Here is a 19,278-nt window from a genome sequence, read left to right as displayed (position 1 = left end):
TACACTTAAGCTTGAGAATCCACTGGGAAAATACTGGACCAGACTTGGTATTCTGTTTTGGGAGGGGATCAAATATCACCTGTATTACTAATAAAGATATTGGAACGTGGTTTACTAGGCAAGTGGAATTCTTGTTTTGCCCTTTTTTTTTTTCCAAAGAGCTGACTTTTTATAATTGAAAGAAATGAGGGCCAAGTACGGGGGCTCACACCTGTAATCCCAATACTTTGGGAGGCCAAGGCAGGGAATCACTTGAGCCCAGGAGTTTAAGACCAGCCTGCGCAACATGACCAAACCCCATCTCTACTAAAAATACAAAAATTAGCCAGGCATGGTGGGGCGCCCCTGTGGTCCCAGCTACTCTGGAGTCTGAAATGGGAGGATCACTTGAGCCCAGGAGGTCGAGGCTGCAGTGAACGGTGCTTGTGCCACCGCACTCGAGCCTGGGCAACAGAGAGACCCTGGTTCAAAAAAAAAAAAGGGCTTATTACTTAAAAGAATGGTCTAGACGCCTGATCACCTGAATCTACCATTCACTGTGTTTTGTGGTTGTGTGGCATCCCTTCGCCTTTCTGAGCCTGTTCTTCATCTGTAAAACGAGCATGATATGTATCTTACAGGGTTTTTTTTTTTTTTCTTTTTGATAGAGTCTCGCTCTGTCGCCCAGGCTGGAGTGCAGTACACAATCTCGGCTCACTGCAAGCTGCGCCTCCCAGGTTCACACCATTCTCCTGCCTCAGCCTCCCGAGTAGCTGGGACTACAGGCGCCCGCCACCACGCCCAGCTAATTTTTTGTGTTTTTAGTAGAGTCGGGGTTTCTCCATGTTGGTCAGGCTGGTCTCCAGCTCCTGACCTCAGGTGATCCGCCCGCCTCGGCCTCCCAAAGTGCTGGGATTACAGGCGTGAGCCACCGCGCCCGGCCTTTTTTTTTTTTTTTTTTTTTTTTTTAATTGAGAGAGCTCGAGCAATCCTCCCTCCTCAGACTCCCAAAGTGCTGCGCCCGACCAAGGGTTTTGAAGAGTAAAATTTGGCAAGGTGTGGTTTAGCAGTGCTACAAAGAATGAATTCGGCCAGGCGCGGTGGCTCACACCTGTAATCACAGCACTTTGGGAGGCCGAGGCGGGCAGATCACGAGGTCAGGAGATCGAGACCATCCTGGCTAACACAGTGAAACCCCGTCTCTACTAAATAAATAAATTTTATATATATATATATATATATATATATATATACACAAAAAAGTAGCCGGGCGTGGTGGCGGGCGCCCATAGTCCCAGCTACTCGGGAGGCTGAGGCAGGAGAATGGCATGAACCCGGGAGGCGGAGCTTGCAGTGAGCCGAGATCGCGCCACTGCACTCCAGCCTGGGTGACAGAGGGAGACTCCGTCTCAAAAAAAACAAAAAGAATGAATTCAGGCCCTTACCATTCAAAATGTAGTCCATAGAGCAGTGGGATCACCATCACATGGGAACTAGCCAAATGCAGATCTCAGGCCCCACCCAAACCTACTGAATTAATCTGCATATGAAAAGATCCCCAGATTATTATTGGAAAAAAGTTTAAGATGTACTTTTAGAACAAAGGCAACTGAAATGGGGGTAAGCTCCGATGATGTGAGGATCCAGAGTAAACATGGAAGGCACTCCCTATTCGCTGCCTCATTTGCACCTACAAGACCAAATAACTGGGAAAGGTGTCATTTGAACTAAGCACCATCTGGAGCAAGGCGGAGGAAAAGAGGGTTTTTGGACTCTTTCTTGTCAAAGAGGTTTAAGTAATTCGTTTTGTCTATTATACTAGAGATAAATTAAGGTTCCACATATCAAAAGCTCACTTACTCCAAGGTCTTCATACCCGACAGACAATGGTGATAATCTTTCTCGGTGTCCCTCCAACTTCCTTCTACTATAAAATAAGATCCTTTCTCACTCCAGTAAAAGCCCTTCGCCTAGTGTTAGAGTCACGGTGAATGAAAACAGCTTAAACCATGGCTAACTGACCCATTAAACAAGACAAAACAAAGCAACATATGCATAACAATTACTTGAATCCAGCATCAGAAACTCCCCGAGGGCCTTACAGCACCTTTAACCACTGCTCTTTTCCCGCCCTAAACTCCCGAGGTCCCGCCCCCGACCGTGGGCTGAGGTCCGGCCCCCGTATTTCCGGGCGAGAAGTGACCACGTGGTTGTCGCCTATAACAATCCGGCCCTGCTCCCACCCACTGGCTAAAGCCTGAGAGCGACAGTTGAATGTACCAATGGGACCCTGGAAGAGTCTAAGCGACAGCCAAAATCACCATTCAATGTCAGCTAGGTGTAAGGCGGGACTTTAAGTACGGAAGCTGCCCCGGGACATGAGGAAAGGAACAAGGGAAAGACCCGGTGAAGGGGCAGAACAGGCAGGTGAGAGTCTAAGAGAGCTCAGTAATCTGAAGCTTGGTGGGAAGAAGGGATTCTGGGCTAGAAAGGGTGCAGAAGCCTGAAGTAGAAAGAGACGGGATTTTGGTCCAGGGTAGAGAGCGAATGCATTGCAAAGGGCCAAGGCCCAGGATAAGGTAGACATTTAAAGGGGTACAGATGCCCAAGATAGAGCAGACACTTGAGACCAGCTCAGCAAACGGAAGACACTTAAAGTGGTAGGTTCTCAAGGGAGAAGAAGTTTTTAAGACTAGAGCTAAGCTTAGAAGACATTTAAAAGGACATGGGTTGGGATTTGGGAACACGTTTATCACAGAGACAGGAACAAAGGAGTCGCTTGTCAAGGATCTGGTTAGAGAAGACTAGGGTCGTCCTCTAAGGAGGAACGCGCAGGCCTGCTCTCCCCCATTGTCCTTTCTGGCTTCTCCAGGTTCCCTCGACCCAGGACCCCCTGTTCCCAGGCTATGGCCCCCAGTGCCCTGTAGACCTGGCGGGCCCCCCGTGCTTGCGACCCCTATTTGGGGGTCTGGGTGGCTACTGGAGGGCCTTGCCGAGGGGCAGAGAAGGCAGGACCATGATATCTAGGGCCTCTGAACTTTCCCCGGGGCGCAGCGTGACGGCTGGCATCATCATTGTCGGAGATGAGATCCTTAAGGTGTGTCTGGGACAGAAAAGGGGGGAGGGCGCGGCGTTCTCCTGTCCTTAAGGGCCTGCTGCACATCCCTCCATGGAGGGAGGTGAAACAGGGTGGGAGCCTCCTTGCCGCAGTAGGATCCTGGAGTGAATCCAGCATATTGGAGGAAAATTAACCCTCATTCTTTCAATTACTCTACTGAAAAACTTCTAGCAAAGTCCCTACAATTTTTCAACCTGAGAGAGCTGATTGAAAAAAAGAAAAATAAAAAGGTCATTGCAATTTACCAAGCAGTAGGGTAGGGGGCAGAGGGGCTACACAACAATGACAGGAAGCCCCTTGAGTAGAGGAGGTACAGGTATATGTATTGTATATTTAAGAGTTTTGGCCGGGCGCGGTGGCTCACGCATGTAATCCCAGCACTTTGGGAGGCCGAGGCCGGTGGATCACCTGAGGTCAGGAGTTCGAGACCAGCCTCAACATGGAGAAACCCCATCTCTACTAAAAATACAAAATTAGCCGGGCGTGGTGGTGCATGCCTGTAATCCCAGCTACTCGGGAGGCTGAGACAGGAGAATTGCTTGAACCTGGGAGGCGGAGGTTGCAGTGAGCTGAGATCGTGCCATTGCACTCCAGCCTGGGCAACATGAGCGAAACTCTGTCTCAAAAAAAAAAAAAAAAAAAAAAAAAGAGTTTTACCCAGCTTTTTTGGAAATGACTCAAGGTACGTAGTGGATAAGTGAGCTAGAAGGAAGGTACTAGAAGGGATGAATCCCCTCTGAATGATCAGGAAAGTCTTACTAGAGGACATAACAGATGACAGGGGTTTTTTTGTTTTTGAGACAGGATTTTGTGCTGTCACCTAGGCTGGAGTGCAGTGGCACAGTCACAGCTCACTGAAGCCTCCATCTTCCAGGCTCAAGCAGTCCTCCTGCCTCAGCTTCTGTAGTTGCTGTGACTACAGGTGTTAGCCGCCACACCTGGTTTATTTATTTATTTATTTATTTATTTTGCAGAAACAGGGTCTCACTATGTTGCCCAGGCTGGTCTCAAACTCCTAGGCTCAAGCGATCCTCCCACACCTCGTCCTCCCAAAGTGCTGGGATTATAGGCATGAACCACCGAGCTTAGCCAAATGTCAAGTTTTAATAATAATCTTTTTTAATATTCTTTGTAAATTTGTCTTTTTTTTTTTTTTTTTTTTAGATGGTCTCACTCTGTTGCCCAGGCTGGAGTGCATTGGTGGGATCTCAGCTGCCTGCACCTCCACCTCTCGCGTTCAAGCAGTTCTCATGCCTCAGCCACCCAAGTAGTTGGGATTACAGGCATGAGCCACTGCACTCAGCCTTAATAGACCCCTTTTTTTTTTTTTTTTTTTGGACAGAGTCTTGTTCTGTTGCCCAGGTTGGAGTGCAGTGGCGTGATCAATTTTGGCTCACTGCAACCTCCACCTCCCAGGTTCAAGCAATTCTCCTGTCTCAGCCTCCCAAGTGGCTGGGACTACAGGCATGTGCCACCACACCTGGGTAATTTTTGTATTTTTAGTAGGGACAGATGGGATTTCGCCTGGTTGGCCAGGCTGGTCTCAAACTCCTGAGCTCAAGTGATCCACCCACCTCAGCCTCCCAAAATGTTGGGATTACAGGCGTGAGCCACCTCACCCGGCCCTGACCCCTATTTTTTTTTTTTTTTTTTTTTTTTGTGAGATGGAGTTTGGCTCCTGTTGCTCAGGCTGGAGCGCAAATGGCGCAATCTCAGCTCACAGCTACCTCTGCCTCCTAGGTTCAGGCAATTCTCTCACCTCAGTCTCCCCAGTAGCTGAGATTACAGGCACCTGCCACCACGCCTGGCTAATTTTTGTGGGTTTTGTTTGTTTGTTTGTTTGTTTTGAGATGGAGTCTCGCTCTGTCGCCCAGGCTGGAGTGCAGTGGCGCGATCTCGGCTCACTGCAAGCTCCGCCTCCCGGGTTCATGCCATTCTGCCTCAGTCTCCCGAGTAGCTGGGACTACAGGCGCCTACCACGCCCAGCTAATTTTTTGTATTTTTAGTAGAGACAGAGTTTCACCATTTTGGCCAGGCTGGTGACCCCTATATTTTAAGTGCCTACTAGAGTCTGGCAGTGTGCTATACATCACATATCTGTGATTTTACTAATCTTCACAACAACCCCACACAACAATCCCACGAAATTGGCACTTTTTTTCTTCTTTAAAATTTTATTTTTCTGTGTGCATTTGTTTTATAAACAGGGTTCTCGCTATGTTAAACAAGCCAGCCTCAAGCAATTCTGCCACCTCAGCCTCCCAAAGTGATGGGATTACAGGCATTAGCCACCTTGCCCAGCCTTTTTTTTTTTTTTTTTTTTTTTTTTTGAGACAAAGTCTCACTGTGGCCTAGGCTAGAGCTAATTTTTTAATTTTTTTGTAGAGACAGGGTTTCACCATGTTGCCCAGGCTGGTCTCGAACTCCTAGGCTCAAGCAATCCTCCCACCTCAGCCTCCAAAAATGCTGGGATTACAGGCGTGAGCCACCACACCTGGTCGGCAAAAAAATCCCAATTAATGATGAAACTGAGGGTCAGAGAGGTTGAGAAACCTGCCCAGGGTTACATACCTAGGAAGTTGTAGAGATGGGATTCCAGCCTAATGCCTGATGCTCCCTTACTCCAAAACAGACCTTTTTTTTTTTCTTTTGGTGACAGGGTCCCTGTCACCCAGGCTGGAGTACAGTGGCATGATCTCGGCTCACTGCAGTCTCTGCCTCCTGGGCTCAAGCAGTCCACCCACTTCAGCCTCCCAAGAAGCTGGGACTATAGGCATGCGCCACCACGCCCTGCTAATTTTTGTATTTTTTTGTAGAGATGGGGTTTTACCATATTGTGCCGGTTGGTCTCGAACTTCTGAGCTCAAGCGAGCCACCCCCCACCGCCTCCCAAAGGGCTGGAATTACAGGCATGAACCACCATGCCCGGCCATCAGAACACAGACCCTTAACCACTAAAGCCTTTGTAGACAATTAGAGGGAGATGGGGCTGGAAAAGAAGATAGGGTATACGCCACAGACAGCCCCAAATACTCTGCAAAGGAATTTGAACTTTCTTCTGTATACAGTTGGAAACAACAAATGGCTTTTGAGTCCAAGAGTGATGCAATCACAGTGACGCATTAAAAAGGTTACTCAGGAGACAGAGCAGAGCACTGTGACTGGAGGCTGGGAGCCTGGCCAGGAAGCTGTCGCCATTGTCCAGGTGAAAGGTGCTAAGGACCTGCTTGGTGGCAGTGGGGACAGAAAGAAGAAAGCAGGCCAGGTGTGGTGGCTCACACCTATAATTCCAGCACTTTGGGAGGCTGAGGCAGGAGGATCACTTGAGACCAGGAATTCAACACCAGCCTGGGCAACGTGGCGAGACCCCATTTCTATAAAAAAAATTTTAAATGAGCTGAGTGTGGTGGCACGCACCTGTAGTCCCAGCTACTTGGAAGGCTGAGGTGGCCCTTGAACCCAGGAGGTTGAGGCTGCAGTGAGCTGTGATTGAGCCACTATACTGCAGCCTGGGTGACAGAGACCCAGCTTTAAAAACAAACAAATGGATTTTCCCACTCTTGTGTCCAGTCCAGGCCCCTCAGCAGCCTGAGGTGGTGTCCTTCAAGAAGCAGAGCACTGCATCATCAGGTGGATGCAGCCATCATCTTCAACCCCTCCCCTTCATCCCTACAGTACTGATGGCCCCATCCTCCCCTTCAACCCCCAGGGACACACTCAGGACACCAACACCTTCTTTCTGTGCCGGACACTGCGCTCCCTAGGGGTCCAGGTTTGCCGAGTCTCAGTTGTACCTGATGAGGTAGCCACCATTGCAGCTGAAGTTACCTCTTTCTCCAACCGCTTCACCCATGTCCTCACAGCAGGGGGCATCGGCCCCACTCATGATGATGTGACCTTTGAGGCAGTGGCACAGGCCTTTGGGGATGAGCTGAAGCCACACCCTGAGTTGGAAGCAGCCACCAAAGCCCTAGGAGGGGAAGGCTGGGAGAAGCTGTCATTGGTGCCCTCCTCTGCCCGCCTGCATTACGGCACAGATCCTCGCACTGGTCATCCCTTCAGATTCCCTCTGGTCTCCGTCCGAAACGTCTACCTCTTCCCAGGCATTCCAGAGCTGCTGCGGCGGGTGCTGGAGGGGATGAAGGGACTGTTCCAAAACCCAGCTGTTCAGTTCCACTCAAAGGAGCTATATGTGGCTGCTGATGAAGCCTCCATCGCCCCAATTCTGGCTGAGGTCCAGGCCCACTTTGGACGTAGGCTTGGCCTGGGTTCCTACCCTGACTGGGGCAGCAACTACTATCAGGTGAAGCTGACTCTAGACTCAGAGGAAGAAGGACCCCTGGAGGAATGCCTGGCCTACCTGACTGCCCGTTTGCCCCAGGGATCGCTGGTCCCCTACATGCCCAACGCCGTGGAGCAGGCCAGTGAGGTTGTATACAAACTCGCTGAATCAGGTAGGGACATTATGGAGGAGGGGCAATATGCCCAAACCCATTGGTGGCACCCCAGATCTCAGTAATGCAGGGGCTGTTGGGTGCTTCCTGCAAATCCCAGAGAGGGCAGAAGATAGCTTCTGTTAATTCATTATTCTTCCAATAAATGTTGATTGAGTACCTACTTTCATCAGCACTGTGCTAGGTGTTGGGGATATGGCTCAATAGGATAATATATGCCCTGCTCTTATGGACCAGTGTTTTAACAAGAAAGATGGACATTAAACAGGTGATCCTGCATGGGGTGATGAAGGGAGTGATCTCCCACAGCAGGGAGATCAGCCTTGATCTGGGGTCAGAGAAGGCCAAATGACATAAACTGAGTGATAAGGAGGATTTGGTCAGACCAGTAGGTGGGCAAGAGCCAACAGTATGAATGAGGGCCTGCAAGGAAGCAGCATGGGGTTTAGGGGAATGGAAGGAAGCCCACACCCCCCACTACGGAGGAATGACACTGAGGCTACCGTGAGGTGTGGCTGGGTGGTAGACGGCAGGTCAGGGGCAGACTGCAGGGCCTAGTGGGCAGCATGAAGGAGTTTGGACTTTATCCTCGGAACACTGGGAAGATACTGAAGGGTTTAAGCAAGGGCAGCGTGCCTTCACTCCCCTTTGATAGCCATATGTGTCCATCTGATGCCCTCTTCCCTGCCTGCTTGGCAGGGTCTTCTTTGGGGAAAAAGGTGGCAGGTGCCCTACAGACCATTGAGACCGCCCTGGCTCAGTACAGCCTCACCCAGCTCTGTGTGGGCTTCAACGGGGGCAAAGACTGCACTGCCCTCCTGCACCTCTTCCATGCAGCTGTGCAGAGGTGAGCCTGCCCCCTGGGAGACAAGACCCCGATCTGTTTCTCCAGTTCCACATCCCAGAAAGCAAGGAGAAAGGGGGTGTATAGGTGGAATTCAAGAGGGAGATAGTCATGGTGACCTCTCAGTTCCATTCTCCCACCATACTGAGTATGTGATATGTGCCTGGCCTTGTGTATGGATGTGCAGGCCACTATCCCTGACCACAGGGAGGTCACAGTCCTGCTGGGGAGATGAGAGATTTACATACCTGAACCAGGGATGCGTGCTTAGATTTGAGAGGTGAAAGGTCAGAGTGGGCTTCCCAGAGGAAGTGGGTCTAATGGATGGAAAGGACAAGAAAAAGGGAGAAGGGGTGAGAGTCTGTCCTAGGGGCCAAAGAGAACAGTGAGCTGTTTCAGGGGAGCCATTTCCTTGTCCATGCTCGCAAGCCTGTGGATTCTTACCCCTCTGCAGGAAATTACCTGATGTTCCAGACCCCCTCCAGATCCTGTATATCCGCAGCATCTCCCCTTTCCCTGAGCTGGAACAATTTCTACAGGACACTATCAAGAGGTACTAGGGGCCTGGAGGTTTGGGCTCCAAGAGAAGCTTGACAGAGCCCACTCCCGACCCTACTTCTGTTTCTTCCTAAGGTATAATCTGCAGATGTTGGAAGCTGAGGGCAGCATGAAGCAGGCCCTGGGTGAACTGCAGGCACGGCACCCCCAGCTGGAGGCTGTCCTTATGGGCACCCGCCGGACTGACCCCTACTCCTGTAGCCTCTGTCCTTTCAGCCCCACTGACCCAGGCTGGCCTGCATTCATGCGCATCAACCCACTGCTGGTAATGGGGAAGAGGGTTTATCACCTTCAGTCTCACGTGCCCCAGCAGTCACTGCACCCTAGCTCACCTGCAGTAGTGGAGAGGCTAGAGCCTGGAACCTGGATGAAGGGGCCTCATCATCCAAGGGAGGCAGTGCTGTCTGTTCATTCATCCTTTTGACCAATATTTATTGAGCCCAAATTCAATAGCAGGCATTGTGCTTCCTACTGTGGACAGAACAGTGACTTAGACCTGTGCTGTCCAATATAGCCATTAATCATTTATTTATACTTAAATTTTAATTAATTAGAATGAAATACATATGACTAAAAACCACTGAATTATATACTTTAAAAGGATGAATTTGACGGCATGTGGATACCTCAATTTATTTATTTATTTTTTTTTTTTTGAGACGGAGTCTCGCTCTGTCGCCCAGGCTGGAGTGCAGTGGCGCAATCTCAGCTCACTGCAAGCACCGCCTCCCGGGTTTACGCCATTCTCCTGCCTCAGCCTCTCCGAGTAGCTGGGACTACAGGCGCCCGCCACCACGCCCGGCTAATTTTTTGTATTTTTAGTAAAGACGGGGTTTCACCGTGGTCTCGATCTCCTGACCTCGTGATCCACCCGCCTCGGCCTCCCAAAGTGCTGGGATTACAAGCGTGAGCCACCACACCCGGCCTGGATACCTCAATTTATAAAATTAAGTACAATTAAAAATTCAGTTCTGGCTGGGTGCAGTGGCTTACGCCTATAATCCCAGCACTTTGGGAGGCCATGGCAGGCAGATCACTTGAGGCCAGGAGTTCGAGACCAGCCTGGCCAACATGGCAAAACCCTGTCTCTACTAAAAATACAAAAAATTAGCCAGGCGTGGTGGCCTGTAGTCCTAGCTACTCGGGAGGCTGAGGCAGGAGAATCGCTTAAACCCAGGAGGCGGAGGTTGCAGTGAGCTGAGATGGCACCACTGCACTCCAGCCTGGGCGACAGAGCAAGACCCTGTCTCAAAAAAAAAAAAAAAAAAAAAAATATACACACACACACACACACACACACACACACACACACACATACACACATACACAGGCCGGGTGTAGTGGCTTACACCTGTAGTCCCTGCACTTTGGGGGGCCGAGGCAGGTGGATCGCCTGAGGTCAGGAGATTGAGACCAGTCTGACCAAAATGATGAAACCCAGTCTCTACTAAAAATACAAAAATTAGCGGGGCGTGGTGGCAGGCACCTGTAATCCCAGCTACTCAGGAGGCTGAGGTAGGAGAGTCACTTGAACCCAGGAGACAGAGGTTGCAGTGAGCCAAGATGGCACCACTATACACCAGCCTGGGCAACAGAGTGAGACTCCGTTCAAAAAAAAAAAAAAAAAACAGTTATTCAGTTGTACTAGCCACATTTCAAATGACCACCATATTAGACAGTAGAGCTACAGAACATTTCCATCATCACAGAAAGCTCTGGCCAGGCAAAGTGGCTCACACCTGTAATCCCAGCACTTTGGGAGGCTGAGGTGGGCTGATCAATGCCTATAGTCCCAGCTACTCGGGCTGAGGCGGGAAGATCACTTGAGCCAGGGAAGTCGAGGCTGTAGTGAGCCATGATCATGCCAGTGCACTCCAGCCTGGGCAACAGAAAAGGCCCTGTCTAAAAAAAAATAGGGCCGGGCACGGTGGCACGCGCCTGTAATCCCAGCACTTTGGGAGGCCGAGGCGGGCGTATCACGAGGTCAGGAGTTCGAGACCAGCCTGACCAACATGGTGAAACCCCATCTCTACTAAAAAAATACAAAAATTAGCTGGCTATGGTGGTGCATGCCTGTATTCCCAGCTACTCAGGAGGCCGAGGCAGGAGAATTGTTTAAATCTGGAAGGTGGAGGTTGCAGTGAGCCAAGACCACACCACTGCACTCCAGCCTGGGCAACAGAGCCAGACTCCGTCTCAAAAAAAAATAGACATGGTCTCTCCCTGTCCTCCTCAAGCTCCACCCTTGCAGTAGAGGGTGGTTCAGGAATGGAAAGCAGAGAGTGGAGAAGATGAAGTCCTTCTCTTTCTCTTTGCATACGTAGAGCAAGCTATACCAGAGAATCAGATAGCAAGCCCTCCCTCGGAGGCCAAGGGAGCAGAAGAGCCATGGATGGGCGCCTTCCCAGGACAGCAGGGGTAGAAGTGGGAGAGGTGAGCATTTGTGACTATTCTATTACTCTGACCTCCCAGGACTGGACCTACAGAGACATCTGGGATTTTCTGCGTCAGCTGTTTGTCCCATACTGTATCCTGTATGACCGAGGGTAAGGGTATTAGGGGAAGGGAATGGGTAAGGGAGTTTTTAGGGTGCTGGGATAGGGAGGGCCAATAGGATCGCCCAGCCTACCACATGCTTGCCCTCCACCCTCCCTGCTCCAGATACACATCACTGGGGAGTCGGGAGAATACCGTGCGGAACCCGGCCCTGAAGTGCCTGAGCCCAGGAGGACACCCCACATACCGTCCAGCCTATCTACTGGAGAACGAAGAAGAGGAGCGGAACTCCCGCACATGACCCCCCACCCTAGGAGGGAGGGAAGGATGCTGTCCTGGGGTATAACCTGGCAATAAACCATGCCTCTCACTGTGCCTGTTGCTCTAGCTGTGTCTTCCTGCTCCAGAGGATGGGAGAAGCAGAAGTGGGTCAAATGCTGCCAGCTCTGACTGGCTGTGCTCACTCTAAGGGGCCCAGGGGCAGGGCAGAACAGGCTGGAAAGGAGCTCTCACTGATGGTTCCCAATGTCAGCCTCAGCAGGAGCCCACCAGAGGGCGAAAGCAGTTGTTCCAACCACTGGGAAAAGGGCAATCAGGCAGGGCACCACCCGGGCTGGAAAAGGGGAAGCTGCCTTGGCCTAGCTGTGGAATATGAAAGATGGAGTGGCCAGGCCCTCCCTCCCACTAACCCCACCCTCCCATCCCTGTCTAGAGGGGCTGACTCAGCCTGTTCCCAGGCCTAGAACCTTCTCTTTGCTAGACCCTGGATCCTTTGTCTCTGTAGTCATGAGGCTGAGGGGGGTGGGGACAGTGTTGATAAAAGGCACTAGAGGCAGCTCCCACACCCTTCCTCAGAACTGCTGCCCACATGCAGCCCCGGACACAGCCCCTAGCCCAAACTCTACCCTTCTTCCTCGGAGGGGCCCCTCGAGACACTGGGCTGCGGTTGCCTGTCATTAAGATGGGCACAGGGTGGGAGGGCTTCCAGCGGACCCTGAAGGAAGTCGCCTACATCCTCCTCTGCTGCTGGTGTATCAAGGAACTGCTGGATTAATGGTGGCAGGGAACTGCCTCCTCTCCCCACCAGCACCATGGCTGGCATCGCTCAGGTGGGCTGGGTAGAGTAAACAGGAGGCATAGCTGCAGCTTCTGTGGCAGAGCTTGCCTTAGCTTCTCATTCTCTTCTTTAGCCCCCAGCCCAATTGCCATCAAGACTCCTGGGGCCAGCTGTGCTTGACCAAGGATGGGCCATAAACAATGAGTAAAGAGTGAAGTGTGGATCCCGCTTTGAGCTGTGTCATCTTGCAGACCTGCCTCATCTCTGAGCCTCCTTCATTCCCAACCCCTGCCTCTGGTGGACCTCTGGTGGGCAGGAGCTTGGACTGCTCTGGCTAGGACCCCAGTAAGATTGTGGCAAGACCTGGCACTCCTCCAAGCTTGGCACAGTGAGCCCACCAGCTCAGATGGTTGATCTTACCATACCCTCATAGTACCAAGAACAGACTGCCCCTTAAGATATCTGTTTGAGAATCACTGAATTATAAATATAATCCATAGGCCCTGAGGCCCAAGATTCTAAATGTCTAAAGGGGAATCAAAGTCAACACTAGAACAGTGTGGGAGCCAGGGTGCAGACCAGGGAGGGAAGGAGCTTGTCCTGAATAGAACCGAGATTGAAAACCAGGTTTTCTGACTCACTGGTTCCTGAGTGGGGAGGGTGGAAGACAGTCCAGGTTCCTCTCAATCTGTGGGTAAGGACCCAGCTTGAGTAGGGTCTTCATCTGTGAGGCCAAGGGTGTGTGGAAACCCAGAGGACCCAGCCCTTTCCCAAATAGAAGACCTGGTCCAGGCATCTTCCTGCCTCTGAGGATCTTGGGGAAAGCACTGAGCTGAGGCTAGTCCCCAGCTCATCAAGGAAGTAGAACCCCATGAGCTACAAGAGCTCCCAGCTCACGTACAAAGTTAAAAGAGAAAGACACCTGTGTGGCCACACAGGTCCCTCAGGCTTATCATGGCACAGCCCTATCAGGACATAAACAGCTAGATTGAGCAGAATCGGCTCTTTACTTCCTCTTGGTAGCTAGTATTTTCCATGAGTTACTCCCGGTGGTAGATATACACCAATCATGTGTATCGTCTTGCTCAGGGGGTGCTTATGCTTACTGATGTGCCCACCCACAGCCCCCCAAACCTCAGAGCCAGCCTGTTTAGGACTGTTCAATATTTCCCTGGGATTCCCATCCAGCATTCTCTGGCCCCTCCTGGGGGCCAGTTATCATCCCCCAGCCCTTTGTCACTTGGGGCACTGGCCTGGAGATTATAGATAGTGCCCTCTTCCTCCCTGCCTGGGACCAGCTCTTCCTCAGCGTTCTTCTTAGTTAACTCTTTTTTTTTTTTTCTAGGTTCTTTTTGTAAAGGTGATACATGCCCAGAGTAAAGAACTTTAGGCCAGGCCAGGGTATGGTGGCTCACACCTGTAATCCCAGCACTTTGGGAGGCAGAGGTGGGCAGATCACCTGAGGTCAGGAGTTCTAGACCAGCCTGGCCAACATGGTGAAACTGCATCTCTACTAAAAATAATTAGCTGGGCAAGGTGGTGAGTGCCTGTAATCCCAGCTACTTGGGAGGCTGAGGCAGGAGAATCACTTGAACCCGGGAGGCAGAGGTTGCAGTGAGCCGAGATCACACCATTGCGCTCTAGCCTGGGGGACAAGGGTGAAACTCTGTCTCAAAAAAAAAAAAAAAAAGCCGGGCGCGGTGGCTCACGTCTGTAATCCCAGCACTTTGGGACAAGGCCGAGGTGGGCGAATCGCCTGAGTCAGGAGTTCGAGACCAGCCTGGCCAGCATGGTGAAACCCTATCTCTACTAAAAATACAAAAAAATTAGCTGGACGTGGTGGCACATGCCTGTAGTCCCAGCTACCTGGGAGGCTGAGGCAGGAGAATGGCTTGAACCCAGGAGGTGGAGGTTGCAGTGAGCCGAGATTGCACCATTGCACTCTAGCCTGGGTGACAGAGCGAGACTTCATCTTATTAAAAAAAAAAAAAAAAAAAAAAAAAAAAAGAAGAACTCCAATAGTTAAAAGTCTCTACGTCTACCCCCAATCCTTTAGCGCTCCCCCTGGAGGCAATCATGGTTACCAGTTTCTTGGAGAACACTCCAGTCTATGCATAAACTGCATCTTTATTCATTCAACAAATACTGAGTTATTGAGTGTATACTATATGTCACTGTGGGTCTTTGGATACAGCAGTGAACAAAACAGATCCTTGTACTTGTGAAGCTTACATTTTAGGGGGTGGACAGGACAAACTATAAACATTTTTTAAGTATATGTTATTAGATGATAGGCACTATAGAAAAAAAAGTGGAAATCGAGCTGGAGGTGGGAATGGGGGCAGGTCATAGAGGGCCTAAGAATTTGAGCTTTTATGCTGAGTGAAATGAGGAACTATTGCAGGATGTTGAGTGTAAAATGAGTTTTTTTATTTAAAAGGCTCAAGCTGGCTGCTGTGTTGAGAATAGATTTCAGGGGAGCAAAGGTAGAATACGAGTGACCTGTTAGGAGGTAATGGCACCATATAGGCCAGACATGTTGGTGGTCTCGGACCAGGTTTATAGCAATAGCAGTAGTGAGGGGTGGCTGGATTCCGGATATATTACTCTTCCTAGTTAACATACTCTCCACACTGTTCTGCACTTTGCTTCCTTTCCTTTGATAAACTTTGGACAGGATTCAGGATCCCACATCAGTACATGGAGAGCCTGTCCATTCTTTACAGCAGCCTAGTCTCTACAGTACTCCAACTTGAGCTTATTTCTTATCCCTGGCAGGTCAATGCGTCTTTTTTTTTTTTTTTTTTTTTTTTTTTTTTTGAGACAGATTCTCACTCTGTCACCCAGGCTGGAGTGCAATGGTACAATCTCAGCTCACTGCAACCTCCGTCTGCCGGGTTGAAGCGATTTTCCTACCTCAGCCTCCTGAGTAGCTGGGATTACAGGAGCGTACCACCATGTCCTCCTAATTTCGATTTTTTTTTTTTTTTTTTTTTTTTTTTTTGAGACGGAGTCTCGCTCTGTCGCCCAGGCTGGAGTGCAGTGGCGTGATCTCGGCTCACTGCAAGCTCTGCCTCCCGGGTTCATGCCATTCTCCTGCCTCAGCCTCCCGAGTAGCTGGGATACAGGCGCCCGCCACCACTCCCGGCTACTTTTTTGTATTTTTAGTAAAGACGGGGTTTCACCATGTTAGCTAGGATGGTCTTGATCTCCTGACCTCGTGATCCACCCGCCTCAGCCTCCCGAAGTGCTGGGATTACAGGCGTGAGCCACCGCGCCCAGCCTCAGTGCATCTCTTTAGGCATCCACAAAATGCAGCTTAGTGCTCTTGGCTGGTCCGTTGAGAGGCTCTTACCTGGTCCTGGTGATGGGGGTAGTCAGAATTTACCTTCCCATGAATCGGGGGCTCCTTCTTCCCCCTCAAAGCCTGCACCCTACTTGGCCAGCTCCAGCCCTTCCTTCCCTGATTCAGGCCCTGGCCTACTGCCTTCTTTTCCTTTCTTAGGCCTCACTCCCACCAAGCGGAGCAGTGCCTGGAGGTGGATCCTGGAGTCTGAGGTCTGAGCCCAAGGGCCTTTGCCAGGGGAGGGGAAGTCTGGCAGAGACCACTGGGGAAGTGGTGGGTAGAGGAAGGCGGAATCCAGGGCTGTGGCCTGTGGTGAGATGGGTAATAGAGAGCAGCAGGGGGAGTGACGGGTAGAGACTGCCAGTGGCCCAAGGAGAATGTCAGAGTGGGAAAGAGGGCTTTGACGGTGTAAAGACTGAAGAGAGGGATGAGGGGAATAAAAGAAACCTCAGATACCATTCAGAGAGCCCTTTTCACAATACAGAGTGCTTTGAGCCTTACAAAAGTCCACTTCAGCAATTATCCCATGTTAACATGGAGGAAATAGGCCCAAAGAGGTGAAATGATTCGCCCAAGAACATACACAGCACACTGAAGTAGTCATTTAGCGAACCCACATTTTCAGATCACCAACTCACAGCTTCTCCTAATGAGCCTGCCTTCCTCTTCTGAGCTGGTGTTTGCATGGAGATGGTGGCCAAAGTGGCCTAGAGGCAGGGCCATGCCAACAAAAGCATGGAGGGTACCACCACCCCCCTCCACACCCGCTCCATGCCACTTCCCACCTCAGCCCTAAGCTCCCTGTTCTCAGCCCATTTGGAGGTTTCAGCTGCAGCCCTTTCACCTAATCCACACAGGCCAAGAGAACTTTCCTGGCCCATGGCTCCCCACTCTGTGGCTGTTCCCCCACAGGTATCTCTCCCCAACTAGGGCAACTCAGGTTTTGAGTGTCCAAATTACTCCCTCAGGAACTCAAGTGGAGTAAGGTGGGAGGGAGGTGAAGGAGACAGGGTACCAAGATATTAGGTTGGTGCAAAAGTAATTGCGGCCTTTGCCATTAAAACCTCACCTACCCCTCGGTGCCCCGGTGCCCTCTAATGGTCACAGGGGGTGGGGGAATGGGCGGAGTAGGAATGGAGAAGGAGGGACCAGCTGGATGTGACCCTCAAGTACAACAGCGAGAGCAAAAGCCTGATATCCAGGATTCCCGGCGGATTACATCGGATACAGGACCCTCGTTGGCATGCAAGAAACACTTGGAGGAGAGGGGTCACGGCCCAAGGGTCTGAGGAGCGGCAGGCAATAAACTGGTTATCATGGCAATAATCTGGCGGTGGGGAGGGGTGGATGGGTGGGGATGTCCCACATTTTCCCAACAACACCAAGAGGCAGGCAAAAAGGGGTGTGTGGCAATCATTTCACTGACAGCGCCAGAGCGCAGACCGACCCCCAAGGGCATAGGCTTTTTTTTTTTTTTTTTTTTTAAGACGGAGTTTCGCTCTTGTTGCCCAGGCTGGAGTGCAATGGCACGATCTCGGCTCACCACAACCTCTGCCTCTCAGGTTCAGGCAATTCTGCTTCAGCCTCCCGAGTAGCTGGGACTACAGGCGTGTGCCACCACGACTGGCTAATTTTTGTATTTTTACTAGAGACAGGGTTTCACCATGTTGGTCAGGCTGGTCTCGAACTCCTGACCTCAGGTGTTCCACCCGCCTCTAACTCCCAAAGTGTTGAGATTACAAGCGAGAGCCACCGCGCCCAGCATGGGCATAGTCTCTTATTTGCATCCTATTTACATCTCTCTTGCATGTGATTCCCCCCACCCACTTTCTCAGTTACTCAGACTCTAGAGTGTTCGCCAGCCTTGGAGCTTATCCGTTCCTCCAGCCATTCTTCGGCCTCAGTTCCTTTGCATCATTTGCCCTCCGCCCTTCGCCTACCCCAGCTTCAAAGAAGCGACCGTACCTCCTAGCTGTCTGGGTTCGAACAGGCCGGGACGTGCGCCTCCTGGTGGCTGGTCGGAGGGACGCTTAGTATAGAGAGGTTGTTTCACCTTGTTTGGGACGTGGAGTTTTGGAAAATATTCCCCTGAGCTTTCTGAAGCTAAATTTGTCTCCCCCGGCTTTGAGGGACGCAGAGATACCGGCGGCGATTAGGGTTCCGCGGCAGCCGGCTCCAACCCAGAGGCTCGGAATAGGCGCGAAGTTATAAATAGTGCCACCCGCAGGTGTTGGGGGGAGTCGGCGGGAGGGGGGTACCCCTGGCGGCCACGGCCCTTCAGGTGGGTTGGGCGGTCGCGGTGGGAGCGCTGGGGGGTGGGGGGTCTGCGGTCTGAGCGCCCCCAGCGGTTTCCTGGGCGGCGGGTTTTTCGAGGGAAGCGGCGGCAGCGGAGGATGGGGGGGAGCAGCGGCGAAGAGGTGGGCGCCTGGCGCAGGCTGACGCTCCTCTTGCAGCTCAGCCCCCCACATTCCGAAACTGGCCCCCAGACCCACTCACGCAGGACCCCGCCCAGGCAAAGCCTCGCCTTTTTTAACATCTGAAGGCCTCTTTCCCCCAGGTTCTGCAAGCATCTAACTTCTATGCTTGCACCCTTTGGAGCACGTGGCCCAGCCAGTCTGGGCACCTGGCCGTCATTCCGAGTCGCTGTCCCCAGCCCCAGGTATTCAGTCCTCCCACTCGGGGCTTTCATCCCTCTCTTAGGGTAAACACTTCCTTCTCTGGGTATTTGTCCAACTCGTGCTACTCTCCCCAAATTTAAGGTCTAGCTGGTCACTTAAAAATTTAAGTCTTAACATGCGTATCTGGGACGCTCACCTGTCCCCAGGCGGCCCCTGCAGGCCCCTCACTTGCCCTCCAGCTCCCAGTTCCAGTCTGGGCCTGGTGGCGGGGCGGGGGCGGCCGGCCCCTGGGGCCCAGCAGGGGTTTCATGGGAGGGGGCGGGGTCCCCAGTCAGCGTTTCTCGGCCGCCGCTGTTCCAGTCGTTTGGCGTGGTTAGGGGTTGGGGTAAGAGGGAATTTCAAGTAGGGGTTCCCCCCTCCGATTTCTGAGTAAGGAGGAGAGCTATTTGCACCAGGAGAAAGAGAGACATGGGAGGGTAGGCGTCACTGAGGAACTAACTGCGGGTTCCAGGACCACTGGGAATGAGGTGGGGAATGGCAATCTAGCCGCAGAAAGATCAGTCATGTTCAGCCAGACGCAGAACGCGACCCTCAGACATGGGGGAAGTTGGGTGAGGCGAGCCTGAGGCACTGGGCACCTTTCGAGTTTCTGTACCCAAAGGCTGGTGCCAGAGAGCCCGCCCTTCTATTGCCTCTGGAAGCCCTGGCTCTGCCCTCCCCAGGCCACGTTCCTACCCCCCGCCCCGTGCCCCTTGCCCCTTGCCCCCTGTCCCCTGCCCCCTGTCCCCTGCCCCCTTTCCTTGGCTAT

General features: G+C 51.7%; 2 protein-coding genes across 6 annotated transcripts; both read left to right on the top strand.

Moving 5' to 3' along the window:
* The first annotated feature begins 2,302 nt into the window (after positions 1 to 2,302).
* FLAD1 (flavin adenine dinucleotide synthetase 1) lies at positions 2,303 to 11,824 on the top strand. 5 transcript variants are annotated; one of them, XR_004032652.1, is made up of 8 exons: positions 2,303 to 2,406; positions 2,852 to 3,076; positions 6,807 to 7,551; positions 8,251 to 8,398; positions 8,850 to 8,948; positions 9,029 to 9,218; positions 11,278 to 11,386; positions 11,615 to 11,824. XR_004032652.1 is itself a non-coding variant. In XM_003259370.3 (8 exons), the coding sequence occupies exons 2-8, from the start codon at positions 2,996 to 2,998 to the stop codon at positions 11,748 to 11,750; spliced, it is 1,473 nt and encodes a 490-aa protein (XP_003259418.1). In that variant the 5' UTR covers positions 2,303 to 2,406; positions 2,852 to 2,995; the 3' UTR covers positions 11,751 to 11,824. The 5 variants fall into 5 exon arrangements, 3 of the variants coding, with proteins under 3 accessions (XP_003259418.1, XP_030680239.1, XP_030680238.1); XR_004032651.1 differs by having other exon boundaries at positions 11,278 to 11,499; XM_003259370.3 differs by lacking the exon at positions 11,278 to 11,386 and adding an exon at positions 11,426 to 11,499.
* Positions 11,825 to 12,303: 479 nt separating this feature from the next.
* LENEP (lens epithelial protein) lies at positions 12,304 to 13,006 on the top strand. The gene has a single exon (XM_030824377.1). It carries the CDS (start codon positions 12,318 to 12,320, stop codon positions 12,501 to 12,503), a length of 186 nt encoding a protein of 61 aa, XP_030680237.1. The 5' UTR covers positions 12,304 to 12,317; the 3' UTR covers positions 12,504 to 13,006.
* The last annotated feature ends 6,272 nt before the right edge of the window (positions 13,007 to 19,278 follow it).

The sequence above is a fragment of the Nomascus leucogenys genome, chromosome 12 (genome assembly GCF_006542625.1).
Source record: "Nomascus leucogenys isolate Asia chromosome 12, Asia_NLE_v1, whole genome shotgun sequence".
Classification (NCBI taxonomy): domain Eukaryota; kingdom Metazoa; phylum Chordata; class Mammalia; order Primates; family Hylobatidae; genus Nomascus; species Nomascus leucogenys.
Note: the sequence above shows the minus strand (reverse complement) of the source record. Positions and strands in the feature narration are given on the sequence as shown.

Coding starts and splice junctions, on each gene's coding strand:
- FLAD1 (XM_003259370.3), top strand. CDS start 2,996: ATGATATCTAGGGCCTCTGAACTTTCCCCGGGGCGCAGCGTGACGGCT. Junction 8,399..8,849: donor TTCCATGCAGCTGTGCAGAG/GTGAGCCTGCCC, acceptor ACCCCTCTGCAG/GAAATTACCTGATGTTCCAG. Junction 9,219..11,425: donor TGCGCATCAACCCACTGCTG/GTAATGGGGAAG, acceptor CTGACCTCCCAG/GACTGGACCTACAGAGACAT.
- LENEP (XM_030824377.1), top strand. CDS start 12,318: ATGCAGCCCCGGACACAGCCCCTAGCCCAAACTCTACCCTTCTTCCTC.